This window comes from Molossus molossus, unplaced genomic scaffold (assembly GCF_014108415.1).
Source record: "Molossus molossus isolate mMolMol1 unplaced genomic scaffold, mMolMol1.p scaffold_m16_p_13, whole genome shotgun sequence".
Taxonomy (NCBI): Eukaryota; Metazoa; Chordata; class Mammalia; order Chiroptera; family Molossidae; genus Molossus; species Molossus molossus.
Window position 1 is genome coordinate 74,115,899 of NW_023425348.1, and position 17,373 is coordinate 74,133,271.

The 17,373-nt window shown below is 38.6% G+C and overlaps 1 protein-coding gene across 1 annotated transcript in view; it reads left to right on the forward strand.

Moving 5' to 3' along the window:
• The window catches only part of TRIM44 (tripartite motif containing 44), a 123,587-nt gene that overhangs the window by 20,174 nt on the left and 86,040 nt on the right, over nt 1-17,373 (forward strand). Inside the window, exon 2 of the mRNA XM_036259417.1 lies at nt 6,486-6,563. Coding sequence (XP_036115310.1) covers nt 6,486-6,563 — 78 coding nt within the window. The remainder of the gene's footprint in view (nt 1-6,485; nt 6,564-17,373) is intronic.

Below are 17,373 nucleotides of genomic sequence, written 5' to 3' on the forward strand. Positions count from 1 at the left end.
TCTATGAAGAAAGACATGTTAGTTTTCTTCGTGTTCAAACAAGGATCCTTAGAGGTAAAAACAACAAAACAAAAAACTTCAGAGAGAGTTGCTTCCAGGGATAGCAACTTCAGATGTCTGCAGGGATGAAAAAGGTAATGTAAATGAGAGAAGCAAGCCAGGGTAACTATGGCAAACTGGAGTGAGAGCTTGCCTTACCTGAAGCAGGTAGTTGCTGTTCAGCTTCAGCTAATTGCTGCTATGTAGGAATGGGAGCCCAGTATAGTCAGTCATATCTTCAGATTTTGAAAAGAAGCTAGAAATTTTTATTATTAAATCATATCTCCTGATATATAAATTAGCAACTAATTTAAAAATTCCACTATGCTGTGTGGGACAGCACTCTAAAGGCCTGAACAGTTCTGTAGGCTGCAGGCTGCGTATATATATGTAGGTTCTGATTTGTCCCATTTTTCTCATTTAGAGATTGAGAAACAGAAATCCAGTGATATAAAATGACTCATTCAAGCTTGCACAGCAGTTAGTAGAGGAACTAGGAATAAAACCTGGGTCTCATTGCTCTTTGTGCAATACTCTGTCCACTATAGGAAGGACTCTGAGGAAAATGAAATTCCTTTCCCTGGAAAAGTGCATGTACATTTCACATTTTGCATATAATTTTGGAGATTTGCAACTGCCTAAAATCCATATATGAACACCAGGTGAAGAATTCTCTCTTATCTGCTGGTTCATGTTTTCAGTGCAAAGGGAATAGTGTTCTAGTATTCATACTTAGGCAAAATCATGGAGAGAAGCACTCGAAGAGGAAGCCCTAGATCTGTCCTCCCTTTCTCCCTCTCTTCCCATTGTATACTAAGTCTTAATTAGGCAATACATTTAGATAAGTCTAAGACTCTTCCTACTACTACCCCTGATACCAGTCCCTCAAATCATTGCTTTTCTAGTCTTTTACGTACATATACATTACCCATAGAATATAACAATTTTGTGGTTTTATAAAAAAGTGAATGATATTTATAGTATGTATCATTCTGCATGTTTATTTCAACATTATGCCTTGTCTTGTATCCAGATACATACAGGTCTACTTTATTCTTTTTATTTGGTATGTCATATTTCATAGTTTGTTAAGTCTGTAATTTATTTAGCCACTCACTGTTGATAGATGCTTATTAGGATGTTTTCAGTTTTTCAGTATTACATACAATGCTGCAATAAATATTTTTGTCCATGCCTCCTGGGCACATGAATGAGAGGCATGGACTTGCTAGGCATGTGGTTTCAAAGTAGTTTCTTCATTTTATCAGCAACATATGAAAGTCCCCAGTTTCCCCAGAACCCTGTATCACTTGATATGATCAAATTAGAACCTTTTTTTTAATATAATGGATGAGACATGATATATTGATTATGTAATTTAAGCTTTTAAAAACATCTTTTCATATGTTTATTAGCCATTTCACATTTCTATTATGTTCATACTTTTTGTTGGGATTTCTTTTGGACTTATTTGTCTTTTTCTTATTTATAGGAAACTCTTAATGTCGTTTCTTGTACATTCTTGATACCAACCGCTTCTGTTGTATGTTTCAATCTTTCTCATTTGGATCTTTCTGATCATGCTTTTTCTATTTACTATCTCTATAATTTTGGGGACATGTTTAACTTCCACAGAACCATCTTCATCCATTATAAAGTGAGAATACACCACTTCTTAGTTATTTTGTTACTGTGAAATGCAAATGAAAGAGTGTATGAGCTCTGTGATTTGGGGGGGGGGTATCTTTTTTTATTTTCACCAGCCATTTTCTCAAATATAAAGGGAGAATACACTACTTTTTAGGTTAATTATAAAATACCAATGGAAAAGCATATGAAAGTGCTTTGGAAAGTCAAGAGTATCTTTATTTATTTATTTTTATAGTAATACAGATGTCCCCCAATTTCTCCCGACCTTTACCCCCCTCCTCCCAGCCCCTGCCTATCCCAGGCCTTCACTACACTATTGTCTGTGTCCATTAGTTGTGTGTGTGTGTGTGTGTGTTTGTAAAGTTATTTGGTTAATCTCTTCCCATCTCCTCCCCACCCTCCTCCAACTCCCCCAGACATGTCAGTCTGTTCCTTGCCTCCTGCCTCTGGACCTGTTTTGTTTGTCCATTTAATATGTTCATTAGATTCCACTTATAAGTGAGATCATGTGATATGTGTCTTTCTCTGACTGGCTTATTTCACTCAGCAAGAATTTCTAAGAGTTCACTAAGAAATCCTTTTTTACTGCTGCATAGTATTCCATTGTGTAAAGGTATCATAGCTTTTTTATCTACTCATCTACTGATGGGTACTTGGGCTGTTTCCAGATCTTAGCTATTGTAAATAATGCTGCTATGAACATAGGGGTGCATATATTCTTTCTTATTGGTGTTTTAGGCTTCTTAGAATATATTCCTAGAAGTGGGGTCACTGGGTCAAACAGTATTTCCATTTTTAATTTTTTGAGTAAATTCCATACTGTTTTCCATAGTGGCTGCACTAGTCTGCATTCCCACCAACAGTGCACAAGGATTCCCTTTCTCCACATCCTCGCCAGCACTTCTTGTTTATTGATTTATTGATGGCAGGTATGAGGTGAAACCTCGTAGTCGTTTTAATTTGCATCTCTCTGATGACAGTGCATTGAGCATTTTTTTATATGTCTCTTGGCCATCTGTGTGTCCTCTTTGGAGAAGCGCCTATTCAGGTCCTGTGCTCATTTTTTAATTGGGTTGTCTACCTTTTGTTGAGCTATATGAGTTTTTTATGTATTTTAATATATAAAGAGGAAATTAACTTCCTATCAGATGTGTCATTGGCAAAGAATATATTTAAATGTAAGGCATTTTTGTTTTTTCTTGGCTTTATTATGACTCATCCCTAGGAGCTGGCTTTTGTGAAGCATTCCACATCTCTACAGATTGATCAAACTGAGGGGTAGGGTGGGTGTCACAGCATAGCACTTGTCTCTTTTTATTCTACCCTCTCTTAGAGGAGGAAAGAGGTGCATAAACAAGATATGCTCACATTGAATTCCATGTTCTTGGAATGCATTGTGTGGGATGGAGGTGGAGAAGAGCAGTATCAGGAGAATTTCATTTCTTTGCCTCTCACAGTGCTTGTCCCAAGGACTGACATAGTAGAATCTGCCCATTTATGGAACCAAATGTCTACAAGGTTAGAATTAGCTTGCCTTTGTTACTATTCTGGTCTACTTCTCAGTTTGAATAGTTTTAGAAGCAGCTGTTCTATTCCACTGTAGTAGGGAAGTACGAGGGTACATCTCCTGTTCCCATTCACTTTTGACTGATGACTATCCTCTGCAAACAGATAAGTAATTAACACATGATATCACCCTATGTGTGGGAACACTCATATTCAGACACTGCCTTAGACCTAGACAACTCTGTGCCCCTGCCCTATGCCCCATGCTTTAGAGGGCCCTCCTTTGGTCATACCTGTCTTTTTCTAGACCACTCTCCAAGTACCCAGGACCCAAGAATTACCTGACAGAATGTTTTGAAGCTACTTCCAGGACCTACAGAACCTCTTTCTGAGTTCATCCTCCCAAAGCTGGATCAAACCATTAGACCCCACCCTTGATATGTGCTTTCCTAGGTCAGGGCAGCCAAGGGCCACACCTTGAGAGGGCTGTTCCCAGAACTTAAGTGTATAAAGCTACTTGAGGTACAGGAAGGAACTGGGGTGTGGAAAGAGTAAGAAGGTGGATTGGGGGGCCAGAATCCTCCATTTGTACTCTGACCCAGCCCTGCAGCTGTCAGGGACAGGGCTGCCCAGAGGAGCCTCTTCCTTCCGACCAATTGCTTATTTTATGGGTTAAAAAAAAGCTATAGGGTAAGATTTTTTTTACCACCCAGTTAGAGACTGAGTATAGCTGGCTCAGTAGAGACCCCAATTGATCTTGGAGAATAATCCTCAAAGAGAGTGGGATGGGGAGGTGGAATGGTGAATTTCCTGAAGGCAGAGGCTCTGTGCCTCTCCTCTGTCAGTCCCCTGGGTAGGCAGTGCTGCTGATGCTTTGTTAAAAGGAGAAAAGATTCTGCTGACACGCTGTATTTTTATGAAAGAAGGCTGAGGGTTCCCTTATCTCACCACACAAGGCACATCTGCCTGCAAACAGGCTGTCTCCTTCTTAAGGATTCCTTCATCGTTCTGTTTCCTTTCTGAATGTTTTAAGGCACAGTTTCGTGCATTCCTGTCTGTTCTCTAGAGCCAGGGGAAAGTCATAATATATCAGGGCTCTTGCTAAAAAGCTTAAAATGGGCGCTGGCAGCTGGGATGTGGGGGAAGAGAGCTTTCCAGGGACAAGTGACCTGCTTGTTTAGCCAATGAGGAGCAGGTTAGAGGAATGATATCACCAGACAGGCTTTATTGTCTGATCATCTCATAAAAGCAGGATTGTGTCTGGCAACTTAACCCTTTTTTAGGTACTTTGGGTCTCACCCACTCCCTGGTATGTGACCTCCAGATTCCTTTCCCAGTTGTCTACTTTGAGACCACAGAAGTTAAAGACTTAAATTGGTGAAGAAATTTGGAGAGTTGTAAATCATCATTTAAAAACGCAAATTATTAAAATTTAGAACCACAGCTAAGATGGGAATGTCAACTAAGCTGTGTTTGGAGAGCACATCTAAAGCAGATAGCAGTGTAAGTCATGTTACATCGGACTGTTTCTATATAGGCTTGGGAGAGAAAGGAGGTTAAAGGGGAAAAAAGATTTAGCCTTTAGTCTGTTTTAATCTTTGTGATAGAATCTTATTAAGTACATATATCCTGTTTTGGAGGAATTGGAGTTGGTTCTACAGATTTGGAAAACATCACTGATTCGAAGGACAATTTCAAGTAACTGGTATCTGTAGTGCTTGTTTATATTGTATGTTTTTATTGTTGCCCCCATTCCATAAAAATGGTAAATTTTACTTCTTCATGCTTTCTTTTTGTCACTGGTAAAATGAGGGTAGTGATTTTACCCTGTCCCCTAGAGGAGTTGAGATTAGAAAATAAAACTAATTCATATGGTTTTAGACTGTGCTACACTCATGTATTATTATTAGGACATTTATGTCTTAAGATTTTTCAGAAGATATTTTTAAATACCTTCTTGATGCTGGGCACAGATACAGAGATAAGATGTGGTTCTAACGCAAAAGGAATTTAAAACACTGTGAGACAGACACTAATTTAAAAAGTATCATACATCTATTGCATTTACCATGTGCCAGACCCTGTTCTAAGGACCTTGACATATATTAGCTTATTTAATCTTACTACAACCCTATGAAATATTGTGTTTAGCTTCATATTACACACAAAGAAATCAAAGCACAGAGAGGCTAGTGACTTGCCTAAGGTCACACACTAGTGATAGAATTGGGACTTAAATCCAGACAGTGTTATTCTAGAGTCTATTCTCTAAATCTGTGCTGACCAATACAGTAGTCACTAGCCATAGATGGCTTTGGAGCACTCGAAATATGGCTAGTCCAAATTGAATTGGTCTGTAAGTGTGAAATACATAATAGATTTCAAAGACCTAGTATGAAAAAAATATATTGAATACCTCATGTTGAAATTGCATGTTGCAATGATAATATTTTGGATATAAAGAGTAAAGTTAAATATATTAAACTTCCACTTTATTTTTGTGGAGAGTAGAAAACTTAGAATTATATGTATGGCTTGCATTTGTGCTTACAGTTTTATTGGAATGTGCTGCTCTGTCATTAAATACAATAATAGCAGTAATAGTAGTAGGTGACATTTATTGAGCACTTACTGTGTGCCACATACTGTGCTAATACCTTTACAAACACTATTTCAATTCAGCTTCCAAATAGCTCTGTTTATTATCCCCATTTTATGGAAGGAGTAGAAGGTTTTGAAAATGTCAGTAATTTGCCAGAGGTTAGTCAACTAGTTAATGACAGACCCCAAATTTAAAACCATTTATGTCTGACGCAAAAACCTGTACTCAATCAGCACACTGTATTACCATTTCAATTATATCTCAGGGCATTTTTCTTGGGTTTATTTTTCAAAGAATATTTAATATTATATATTTCTATATTTGGTGTTCAAAATAAAAATCACTAGGTCATAAAATAGACATCCTAGAAGGAAATTTCTTTTGCAGAGCCTTGGCCCTCAGTGTACACTGGCACAATTGAGCACCGAGATGAAGCAGTGAGTTAGTCTGTACAAATTGCATTAATTTTCATTACAGTGGTTCTCTCAGGTCACTGGGCAATTTATGTCCCAACCTCTTGATCCACGAGAAGAGGAAGAGGGGCAGTGCAGCTCTTCTTAGTTGTTTCATTTTCTTGGCTGAGAAGAAGAAAAAATTGCTTTTCATTTCATTGTCCCATGAAATGCTGTTTGTATTCGAGAGAGCAACAAAATGCTATCTAATGACTCCTGACTTTTCTTTTTTCTAGAGCAAAGACTCAGGCGGATTAAAGGCGGCTATGATAGAGTTGGTGGAGAGGTTAAAGTTCAAGAGCTCAGACCCTAAAGTAAGTATTGTTTGGAATTTATTGAATAGTGGTACCCTAAGTACAGGTATCCCCTACTTTTTGAAGTTCACTTTGCTTTTATGAAAGACCTTCAGCCTTTGTTTTGCAATGAGCTGTTACAGAGGCAGCACAACCCCGAGGAGCAAGTGGCCCTACCAAGCTCCTTCCTGAAGAATTGCACTCAACATCTCAGTATCAGCTGCTACAGCTTTGGACTGTGTCTGTGAGCATCTGCGTTTTATCTCCATTTATTTTGTGCATCCGTTAGCAAGATGTGTCCTAAGATATCAGAAAAGCCTAAGAGAGTTCCTAAGGGTGTTCTGCGTAGCGTAAAACTGGTAATTAAGCATATTTGGTATGATTTGGTAGGTGATATTTTTGGGTCTGGAAACACTAAAAAATGTTTCCATATAAGTTAATGGTAAATACTTCTTTGCTTTATGCCGTTTCAGCTTACTAAAGTTTCATAGGAACAGGGAAACCTGTATTTCATTCTCCTTGAGCTAAGTTCAAGAGATGTTAACAATCATCCATCAGAATACTGCATCAAGGTCTAATTAAGCCTGCCCATCAAAAGCAGTGTTCTAATATGCCTAGAGATAAGTTATCTATTTTTCCCTTTCTGTATTTTATGGCTTACAACACATAATCATTAATTGTTTTCCCTGAACTACAGACAGGTGCATTTTTAATCTTCTTTACCAGGCCTTTGAGACTATTGTCCTCTTTGTCCATTAAATTCAGCCAAAGGCATCTGAGATACTGATCAGCTTAATGCTGGGGACTGGAACAGGCTCCAGACCCATCCAGTTGGTGTTCAGCATTAGCATTTTTGTCTCTCCCCAACTTACAGGAGCCAGCTGCCACTGAATGCTTTTGTCCTCATGACCTGGAGTCTGGTCTGGGAAATTGTTTAAGCTTCCCTGCTTTCTTTGCAAGATGCTGAGGCTGTAGAATTGATATTCTGGGAGATGCCGTACCAAGGTGGGGGTGGACTGGGAGCTGAACTTGCTGGAGGGATTATGACTAATACAGCCTCCCTTCTCCTGCCCAGATACTTACTGTGGCACCACCTGGTAGTGGTGCCAGCTGGCTCAGCATGAGAGTCAAAGCTGCTCACAGTTAAATTGGGAAAGGAGCATGATCGTTTGAATTTTTGTATCTTCTTTTTTACTTTCATTTAAAGTTCTTTATAAGTCTGGCCGGTGTGGCTCAGTGGTTGAGCATCGACTGGTGCACCAAGAGGTCACCGGTTCGATTCCCGGTCAGGACACATGCCCAGGTTGTGGGCCCAGTCCCCAGTGGGGGGCATGCAGGAGGCTGCCAGTCGATGTACTCTCTCATCGATGTTTCTGTCTCTCTTTCCTTCTCACTTCCTTTCCCTAAACTCAATAAAGGAAAAATAATTTTTAAATCTATTATTAAAAAAATAAAAATAAAAAAAGTTCTTTATAAGTGGACTAGTATTTCTTGAACACATACTGGGGGCTAGGCACTATGCTAGGAATCTTACATACTTTTAAAAACAATCATGGTAAAATATACATAATGAAATTTACCTTTTTAATAATTTTTAAAACTATTAAAGTTCAGTGTACAGTTCAGTGGCATTGAGTACATTCACATTGTTGTGGAACCATCACTACCATCCATCTCTGGAACTTTATTATCTGAAACTGAAACTCTGTGCCCCTTCCTTAAACACTAACTCCTTATTCCACCTCTCCTCTCACATACTCATGATTACTTTAGCAACTCTATAAAGTAGCTATTATTCCCATATCATTGAAAAGGACACCGAAACTCAGAGACATAGGGCCACTTGCCCCAAATCTAGTAAAATTTAGAGCCAGGATTCAAACTCTAGTGCCTGTGCTCTATATTTTATGTCATGCTACAGACCAAGCCCTGGGTTTCATCTCCTTTCTACCTTATAATCACATTGTGCTTCTGTTTTTTAATCTGAAATACTCTATGAGGCAGTCACAGAAAATGACAGGCTCTTCAAAAGTCAGCTGCAGTCACCAATCACAGATTAATTTTCATACAGCTTTGAAAGTATTTGGGCATTGGTAATTTTCTTGCCTTATGGTGTAGTTAGGGTTCTAGAAGTAGAGAGTATCTTGATAGAAAAAAATTGGGATAACCTTTATCAATTTTCTTAGCTCGATGTTAAAAGATTTCTGGTATAAGAAGTTTCTCTTTAGTGAAGATGAATCAATGAATTATTAAAGATCACTGAAAGCTTTTTTTTAAACCAAATTTCTCTGGTTTCTGTGATCACAGTTATACTGTATGTTTAGTTTCTGCCACACCCACATGCTTTTAGGCAGTGAAGATCAAGAGAATATGTACAAATTATACTGAGTGGCTTCTGTTCATGGTGATAAACACAGGTAAAGTGCTTTGGGATCCTTTGTGAATGCATGTAGTACTTCTGATGGGAAACTTGCCAGAGGTGAAAGAATTGAGTGGTCCCGTGAGAGTAACCCATGGAAGTCTCAGCATTTTCCCATGATGCACCATAAGCTGAAGGATATTTGTTAGGACCTCACTTGATCTTGAATATGTATATATTCACCTCTCTTTTTTCTTTATCTTGTCCTGGATTATTTTCCACCAACCAGTTTTATTTTTATGCCTCTTTGTAGTCTGTCATATGCATACGCTGTATCTACCTGGAGCCAGCTTAAAGAAGGACCACTATAATTATAGAATGACTACCAGATCACAGAGTGAGGGATGGGGAAAAATGGGACACTTAAATACATAATTTCTGTAACAATGACAATTTTCCCAGCGATAAATTGGTGTCTTCCGAGAAAACCCTTTTTTACTTTCATTTAAAGGGTTTTAAGTTTTTAGTCTGTTCTGTTTCCTCATAAGCCCACCATCCCTTTTTATAAGTTGGCCTGTTTAAGAAAGAATCTCTCAGGCTTTATGACCTGTCATTTCCTGGTACAGCAGCTTTACACAGAAGCACTGATTGAGTTATGGAGCACTGGGCACTATCTCTACCTCACTTCCTCTGAAATTCCCTAAGCATCACAAAACTTGATTAGTCCAGACACTGAAGTCTCCTGGGGACTGAGTTAATTTTTACCTGCAAATTTTGCCAGAGAGGAGTGGAGGATACCTAGATTAGCCATTTTTTAAATTTAAAAATAGTATATACTTATAGATTAAAAAACCAGATATTCATAAAGAAAAAGGAAAATGAATTTTCCCCAAGTTAACCACTTCAACAGTTTATTGTGTAACCTTCTAGACATTTCCATGTGGAAATACACTTCTAAGATTTTTTAAATTATACCTATAGTTTTATTACACAGACTATCTTAGACATTCTTCTTTGTCAATAATACAGACTTAATGAGATGCCTCATTTTGTCCAAAATATTTTTTAAACACCTCTTCCCTTTCAGAATAGTAGTTCTTCAACTTTAGTGTGCATGAAATCACCTAAAAAACTTACTAAAATACAGGGTGTTAGGCCCACCCCCAGAGTTTCTGGTTCAGTAGTCCTGGGGTGACTAGAGACTGTGCTGGACCTTGGCTATGTTCCTTCTCTCTTAATTTGATTTTTTTCATTCTTTTTAGCAAACAGCCTGAAGATCCTCATAAATAAATTCAAGTGATTTCAACTTTGAAAAAAAATGAAATACATAGAAATCCAGGCTTAGAAGACAAATAAATTGAGCCAAGATAGCAAAGGAGTAGGGGCAGGGAAGGGAAGTGGACTGAAGAGTCAGCTCAAGCTGCCTGGGAGGACAGGATTCCTTTAAAGAGTCATACCAACAGAGAAATAGCAAAGCCAGAAAGAGGGGAAGGAGTCCTGGTCAGGATTTAAGAGGGTGATCAAGGCCTATGCCATGGTCCAGGAGTGGGCTGACTTCTAAAACGGGGAACGGCAGGAGACATCAAATCCCAGACACTAAGGGGGAACCTGAGGACAGGAATCAGAGCCAGTGATGGTTGGTGAATAAGGCATAGGACCAGAGGAAGCTGTGTGCGTGCATGTTACTGTGGCAGCCCTGTTTCAAAGGGAACATGCCCCCAAAAATCTAGAACTTTGTATATAGTGGAAAGAGATTGTTTTTAGTAACAATCAGTCTCTAGTTTGTTTAACTGGAAGTGGTCTTTTCAATATAAGACATCCTAATGTGTTTGACATGATCCAGTTTGCAAATACCTTTTTCAGCCAAGCTTTTCAGAAACATTTATTGCACAAAACAGAATTTTGTCTGTAAATTGCTTATATTTGTGATAGACTTTAGGGAAATTAAAAGATACCATTAATCAGGGAGTGTGTGTCTGTACCTGGATTTTTAACAAATTTAAACTGTTCTGAGTTTTTACAGCTTTTCTTTGTAGTGATTAACTAGGCAGTTATCTTTCATAGTTTACCCAGAGGAAACTGAAGCTTAGAAAACACATTGAGCCCTGGCTGGTTTGGCTCAGTGGTTAGAGCATCGGCCTGCGGTCCGGAGAGACCCGGGTTCGGTTCCCGCTAAGGGCACGTACCTCGGTTGCAGTTTGTCCCCGGCCCTGGTTGGGTCGTTCGGGAGGCAGCCACTCGATGTGTCCCTTTCACGTGATGTTTCTCTCTCTATATTTTCCTCTCTTTCCCTCCCACTCTATCTGAACAAAAAATGGAAAAATGTCCTCTGGTGAGGATTAAAAAAAAACACAACAAAACACATTGATTCCCTTTACTTCCTTCTTCCTGCCCAGTCTCTCAGAGAGCACTGAACCAAAAGCATAACAATGCTAGGCTCATTCACACTAATCTCTTATTGTACAATTAATAGCAGCCACTTTCTCTGTTATATACTGGTTGCTTTTCTTTCCATCTAAGATGTGCTGTTCATTGTTTCCTATAGCTGGCATGCTTGAAACAAACAGTTAAAAACACACTTGTGTATTGCAAATTAATACTAATCTTATAAGAAGTTATTCTAAAAAAGGTGTCTTCAAATTTGAACCAAGTGGTTCACATTATTTTATCTAACTGGAGTGATATTAAACATGGAATGTGGTCTTATTAAGACTGCCTAAAATATATCCGTTTTTTGTTTTTTTTATTTTCTCCAGTTTCTAAAAGTTTTCATACTACAGTGAAGTGTGAAACCAAAGAATTGTCTAGCAACACAGAATTAGTTAAATAGATCTGAGACTTGTTTTCTTACTGTATTATTTTTATGTAACATATACATAGTATTTTATAATTGCATGGGAACTTTATAATCCTTTTTAATAGTTGATATTGTTGAAGTGGAACACAGCTCAGTTCTTCAGTCTCTTGGCTAATAAGAGTTTTGTTAAAATGATAGGTTTTGTATGTACAAATAGTAATGGATATATGCAAAACCTAACTTGAATTTTTTGTTGTTGTTGTTAATCGTCACCCAAGGATATTTTTCCATTATTTTTAGATAGCGTGGAAGGGAGAGAGGGAGAGAGATAGAGAGGAAACATCTGTGTGAGAGAGACACATTGATTGGTTTTCTCCCACACAACCGCCATTGGGGCCAGAAATCAAACCTGCAAACCCAGGTAGGTGCCCTTGACCGGGAATTGAACCCAAGACCCTTCGTTCCTTGGGCTACTGCTCCAACTGCTAAGCCAAACCGACCAGGGCCTAACTTGAATTCTTATTAGTGTCCTAATAGTTATTCACCTGGGTCAAGCCAGGCCTGGTGCTAGTCTTTGCCCTGCCCCAAGACAGAAACATTTACTGAGGAAGTGTGTTTTCAACATCTGAAGCAGAGAACTGAAGTGCCTCAGTTACCAAGTTGATTCATTCAGAACTGTTTCTTTGATTGGAAGGTTATTATAATTATTGACCTATTTCTGCCTTTTCATAAAAGAGAAGTAAATAGTAATTTTGGAAGGCATGATCTGTGTTTATTTTATCTCTGTGTCTTCAAGCCCTTTTAGCATGGTATCTTGCACAAAGTAATATATATGCATTATCTTATTGCAATAACTATGTGAAAAGAAATATTATTTTCCCTGTTTTATGGACGAGCAATCAAGACTTACAGGCATTAACTAGCTTGTTAATAAGTGCTGAGACCAGGACTTCAGATTTCTCTTACTCCATGTTCTTTACCCCTACACTATTGTTGAGCACATGGATGAGTAGATATATATGTGTAGCCTGTCATCCTGAGCAATATGACTCTTCATTGATTATTTTTCCCTCATACACTTCTTTTATCTTTCTTTACTGGATTCTACATACATAGTTCCCCATAATCCTAGAGTCCCAGGACTGGAAAATAGCTTTTTCCAACAGAAAAAGTGGAGCAATTGCAAAGAAGCCATGACAGCTCCAGAGCATTTAACCCTGGCTAAATGAAAAACTCAGGCAAATGCTTAAGTAGCTTCCCCTTATTGATAGAGAATACCATGTGGGGAAAAAAGCTGTGCTTTCTCAGGTTCTGTCTAGGCTCTGAGGCATGGAATCCATGCAGAAGCAAATGGGGCCCCTTTTTATCTTCTGTAGACACATGGGCAGCAGAAAGAGGAGAAACAAGCTCTTTGCATTTCTTCATCATCTCCCTGACTTTATCAAAACAATTCCCCATCCCCCAGTTTTGAAAGTAGTACATGTTCTCTGTAGAAAAATGTGGAAAATACAGACAAGTATAAAGAAGAAAAAATAACATCAGCCATTCTTCAGTTATCTGCAATGGTCTGTAAACTTTGAATACTTTTTGAGCCTCACCCACAGTATCTAGTTTGATAGTTCTGAGATATGCCTTTTTAAAAATTTATATTTTTATTGATTTTTTTTAGAGGAAGAGAGAGAGAAAAACATCAGTGTGAGAGAGAAACATTGATCAGTTGCCTCCCATACATACCCCAACTGAGGATCAAACCTGCAACCTGGGTATGTGCCCTTATGGGGAATTGAACCAGTGACCTTTCAGTGCACAGGACAACGCCCAGCCAAGTGAGCCACACTGGCCAGGGCCGAGATCTGCTTTTTAAAAATGCAGTCCGGATTATTCTGATGCACATGGTGAATACATCACACTTTGAGACATACCTATGAAAATATTTGTTAATATTATGGTGCTTTGTCTTTCAGATAGAGAAATGTGTCTTTCAGATAGAGAAATGTGCTTTGCTTTTCAGATAGAAATTGTTTTATACACACACACACACACACACACACACACACATTTCTGTTATGTGAATACATACATGTATAGTTTGTATCCTACTTTTATCACCTAATATCATTCCTTGTAAGTGCATACATTTTTATTATTTGAATCTACTGCCATTTTTGAGACCCACTTTAGAAGAATAAAATCCTGAAGGCTAATAATTTGCCATTATTGCCAAATGGAAATTTCAACTAATAAGGCATTTTTGTTTTCTTTCTAATCAGTATAATCTGTGAGGGTTTTTGTTTTGTTTTTGCTTTAGTTTCTTTTTTTAAGGCTGGCATGAGAGTGTCACAGTCTAAAATATAGTCATAATTGAATTAATGAAAGTAAAATACAGCCTTGCAGTCAACCCCACGCTATCTGTTTCACAGCATCTATCTCCCCACTGGTCAGGGTGACTCACATGATGTGACTGAATAAATGTAGGGTTCAGTGGGAAGTCTAAGGCCATCTACTCCAATCCCCCCACTTTATAGATGAGGAACTGAGGTGTCAAGAGAGTGAGGGTTCTTGTCCGAGGTCACCCAGGCAGTTATAGCAGAGTTGGAGTAGGTTGACAGTTTTTAGGACTATATAGCTCTGTTGTTTTCCTAAACAGAAGTTTTGTTCATTTGGCAAGGATGTGGAAAAATTGGAACCTTCATAGATTTCTGGTGGGAATGTAAAATGGTGCAGTCACTTTGGACAGCACTTTGGCAGTTCCTCAAAAGGTTAAACAGAGATGCCATATGACTTGGCAATTTTATTCTTGGAGATATATACATATACACATATATGTGTGTGTGTGTGTGCGTGTATTTATATGTCCACACAAAAGCTGTACACTTATTTATACTGTACAGAATGTGAAAACAACACAACTGATGAAATAATAAATAAAATGTGGTATACCCATACAATGGAACACGATTTGGTAAAAAAAAAAAAAAAAACAACAGAAATGAATTATTGATACATGCTACAGCAAGGATAACCCTCAAAAACATGCCAAGTGGAAAAAAAAAAATAACACTCACAAAAGACCAAATATTGTGTAATTCCATTTATATGGGATGTCCAGAATAAGAAAATTTATAGAGAGAAAATAGACTCATTGTTGCCTGGGGCTCAGGAAGATGAATGAACGGGGGTAAGGGATGACTGCTAATGGATAAGGAGTTTCTTTTTGGGTTGATGAATCTGTTCTAAAATTGATTGTGGCCCTGGCCGGTTTGGCTCAGCGGTTAGAGCGTCCACCTGTGGTCCTGAGAGACCCGGGTTCGGTTCCCGCTAAGGGCATGTACCTCGGTTGCAGTTTGTCCCCGGCCCTGGTTGGTCGTGCGGGTGGCAGCCACTCGATGTGTCCCTTTCACATCGATGTTTCCCTCTCTCTCTCTTCCTTTCTCTCCCTCCCACTCTGTCTGTACAAAAAATGGAAAAATGTCCTCGGATGAGGATAAAAAAAAATTAATATAAAATAAAATAAAAAATAAAATTGATTGTGGATGCCACGGTCAGTTTGGCTCAGCGATTAGAGCATCAGCCTGTAGACCAAAGGATCTCGGAATCCATTCTCGGTCAAGGGCATGTACCTAGGTTGCAGGTTCTATCCTCAGCCCTGGTTGGGTCATGCAGGAGGCAACCAATCAATGTATCTCTCTTGCATTGATGTTTCTCTCTCTCCCTCTCTCCCTCTCTCCTTCCTTCCCTCCCCCCCCCCCCACTCTAAAAAAAATCCATGAAAAAATATCCTCAGGTGAGGATTAACAAAAAAAAATTAAAATCGATTGTGGTAAGGATTGCACAGCTCTGTGAATATACTTTAAAAATGCTGAATTGTATACTTTAAATGAGTGGTTGTATGATATGTGAATTACATGTCAATAAAACTATTGAGAGAGATATTTACTATCTGAATCATTTTTTCCAGCCCTTCACTTGAACTGTCAGCTGTGAATAGTCTTCTTTCTCCTTTCCTCTTCTAGACAGCGATAAGGGTCAGAAACCTGGGGTTAGTTAGCCTCTGTCAGGGGTAGGCAGTATTTGACAGTTATTAAAAGCTCAGTCTCTCAAATAAGACTACACTGGGACAGGTTCCCTCCAGCATTAATAGCTTTGAGATCTTGGGCAGATCCTCAGATAATAGTGCATACTTCATATGGTTATTAGGAAGATTCAATGAGATCATCCATTTAAAATGCTAGTACAATATCCTGTAAATGGTGCTGCTTTTTCCTAGTTCTGAGAACCACCGCTGCTTCCAAAAGAAGGGCAAAAATTCATGGGGGCAGCTCCCACCTTCCCCAACCCCATTGTTCAGGAGACCTTCTAATCCTTGCAGAGAAAGATACTTTGATCAACTAATACTTCCCAAAATTAGTGACACTTACAGATTGCATCTCCCTCCTTCCCTCCCTCCCTCCCTTCCTTCCTCTTTGAGTGATAATGACATGAAAATTGAGTTAAATCTTTATAGTTGGGACCCCTTGGTGTTGCTCCCTAGCTAACTGGCTGACTCTGGACCTTGCACGGCTGCCTTGCCTGAAGTTAGTTCTGTGTAGCTCTGTTAATGGTTCAAGTCAAGGCAATCTATCTTGAGAGTGTGCAGCTGTGTGTCTATATATTCCCAATAGAAATAAATTAATGCAAAGAAGCAATTATGTTTATTATTTGGTGCAAATTCTCTAGTTAGCAAAACTGCCCAGTACCAAATTAAAAGAAATCGAGTCACAATAGAAATTGTGTCTCATTTAAGAGACACATTAGGAGATATATCCCCATTTTAAAGTAAATACCTCTGAGATCCTTGTTCCCTTTTTACTTCTTTTCCTGCAGTTTTATCTTTTGGCTATTCTCTTTTTATTGGAGCCTCAGAGAGCTCCTAATTGAAGCACTATGGAAATCGACTCTAGGCATTTTAAAACTAGGGTGGACATGGTTTTTGAGCTGCCTGGTGGGCTGGACATTGTTAGAAAGCAAAGGGATTGAGGTCTAAATGGCTTTAAAAATTAATACATTTTTATGTCCTTCTCCCCCTGCTCTAGCTCCTCTCTGCACTGATAGGAGACTTGATCATTTACTCTCTGCCAAAGCTTGAAGGGCTGATTACATGGCCACCGTGAAGAGGGGAGTGGAGCCGTCAGGATTCCCTGATAGCAGCCGTGCTTCACATTTCCAGTGCAGGATTGTATTTGACATTTAATTTAGGAGCCTGGGTGCCTAGATGTAATACTTTATTTTGATACCAATGATAAAAACCACCCAGACTTTTGTTTAAGGGCCTACTTCTCACCTGTCCCCTTCCTTCCCCCTTTCCTATTAGTTCAACCTTTAATTCACCTATGAAATAAAACTGAGGTTTGTCCAAGGAAAAGGGTGTTTTCTTTGATATCTTAAGGCTAAAGCTATACAGTGTAACTTTCAGTCTACCTCAGCTCTATAGTCTTCCCTCTATATCCAAAGGGGATTGGTTCTAGGATCACCATGGATACCAAAATTTGAGGATGCTCAAGTCCCTTATATAAAATGGTGTAGTATTTGCATATAGCCTACTTAAATCCTCTGATATACTAAAAATCAATTCTAGATTGTTTATAATACCTAGTACAATGTAAATACTATGTAAATAGTTGTTATACTATACAGTC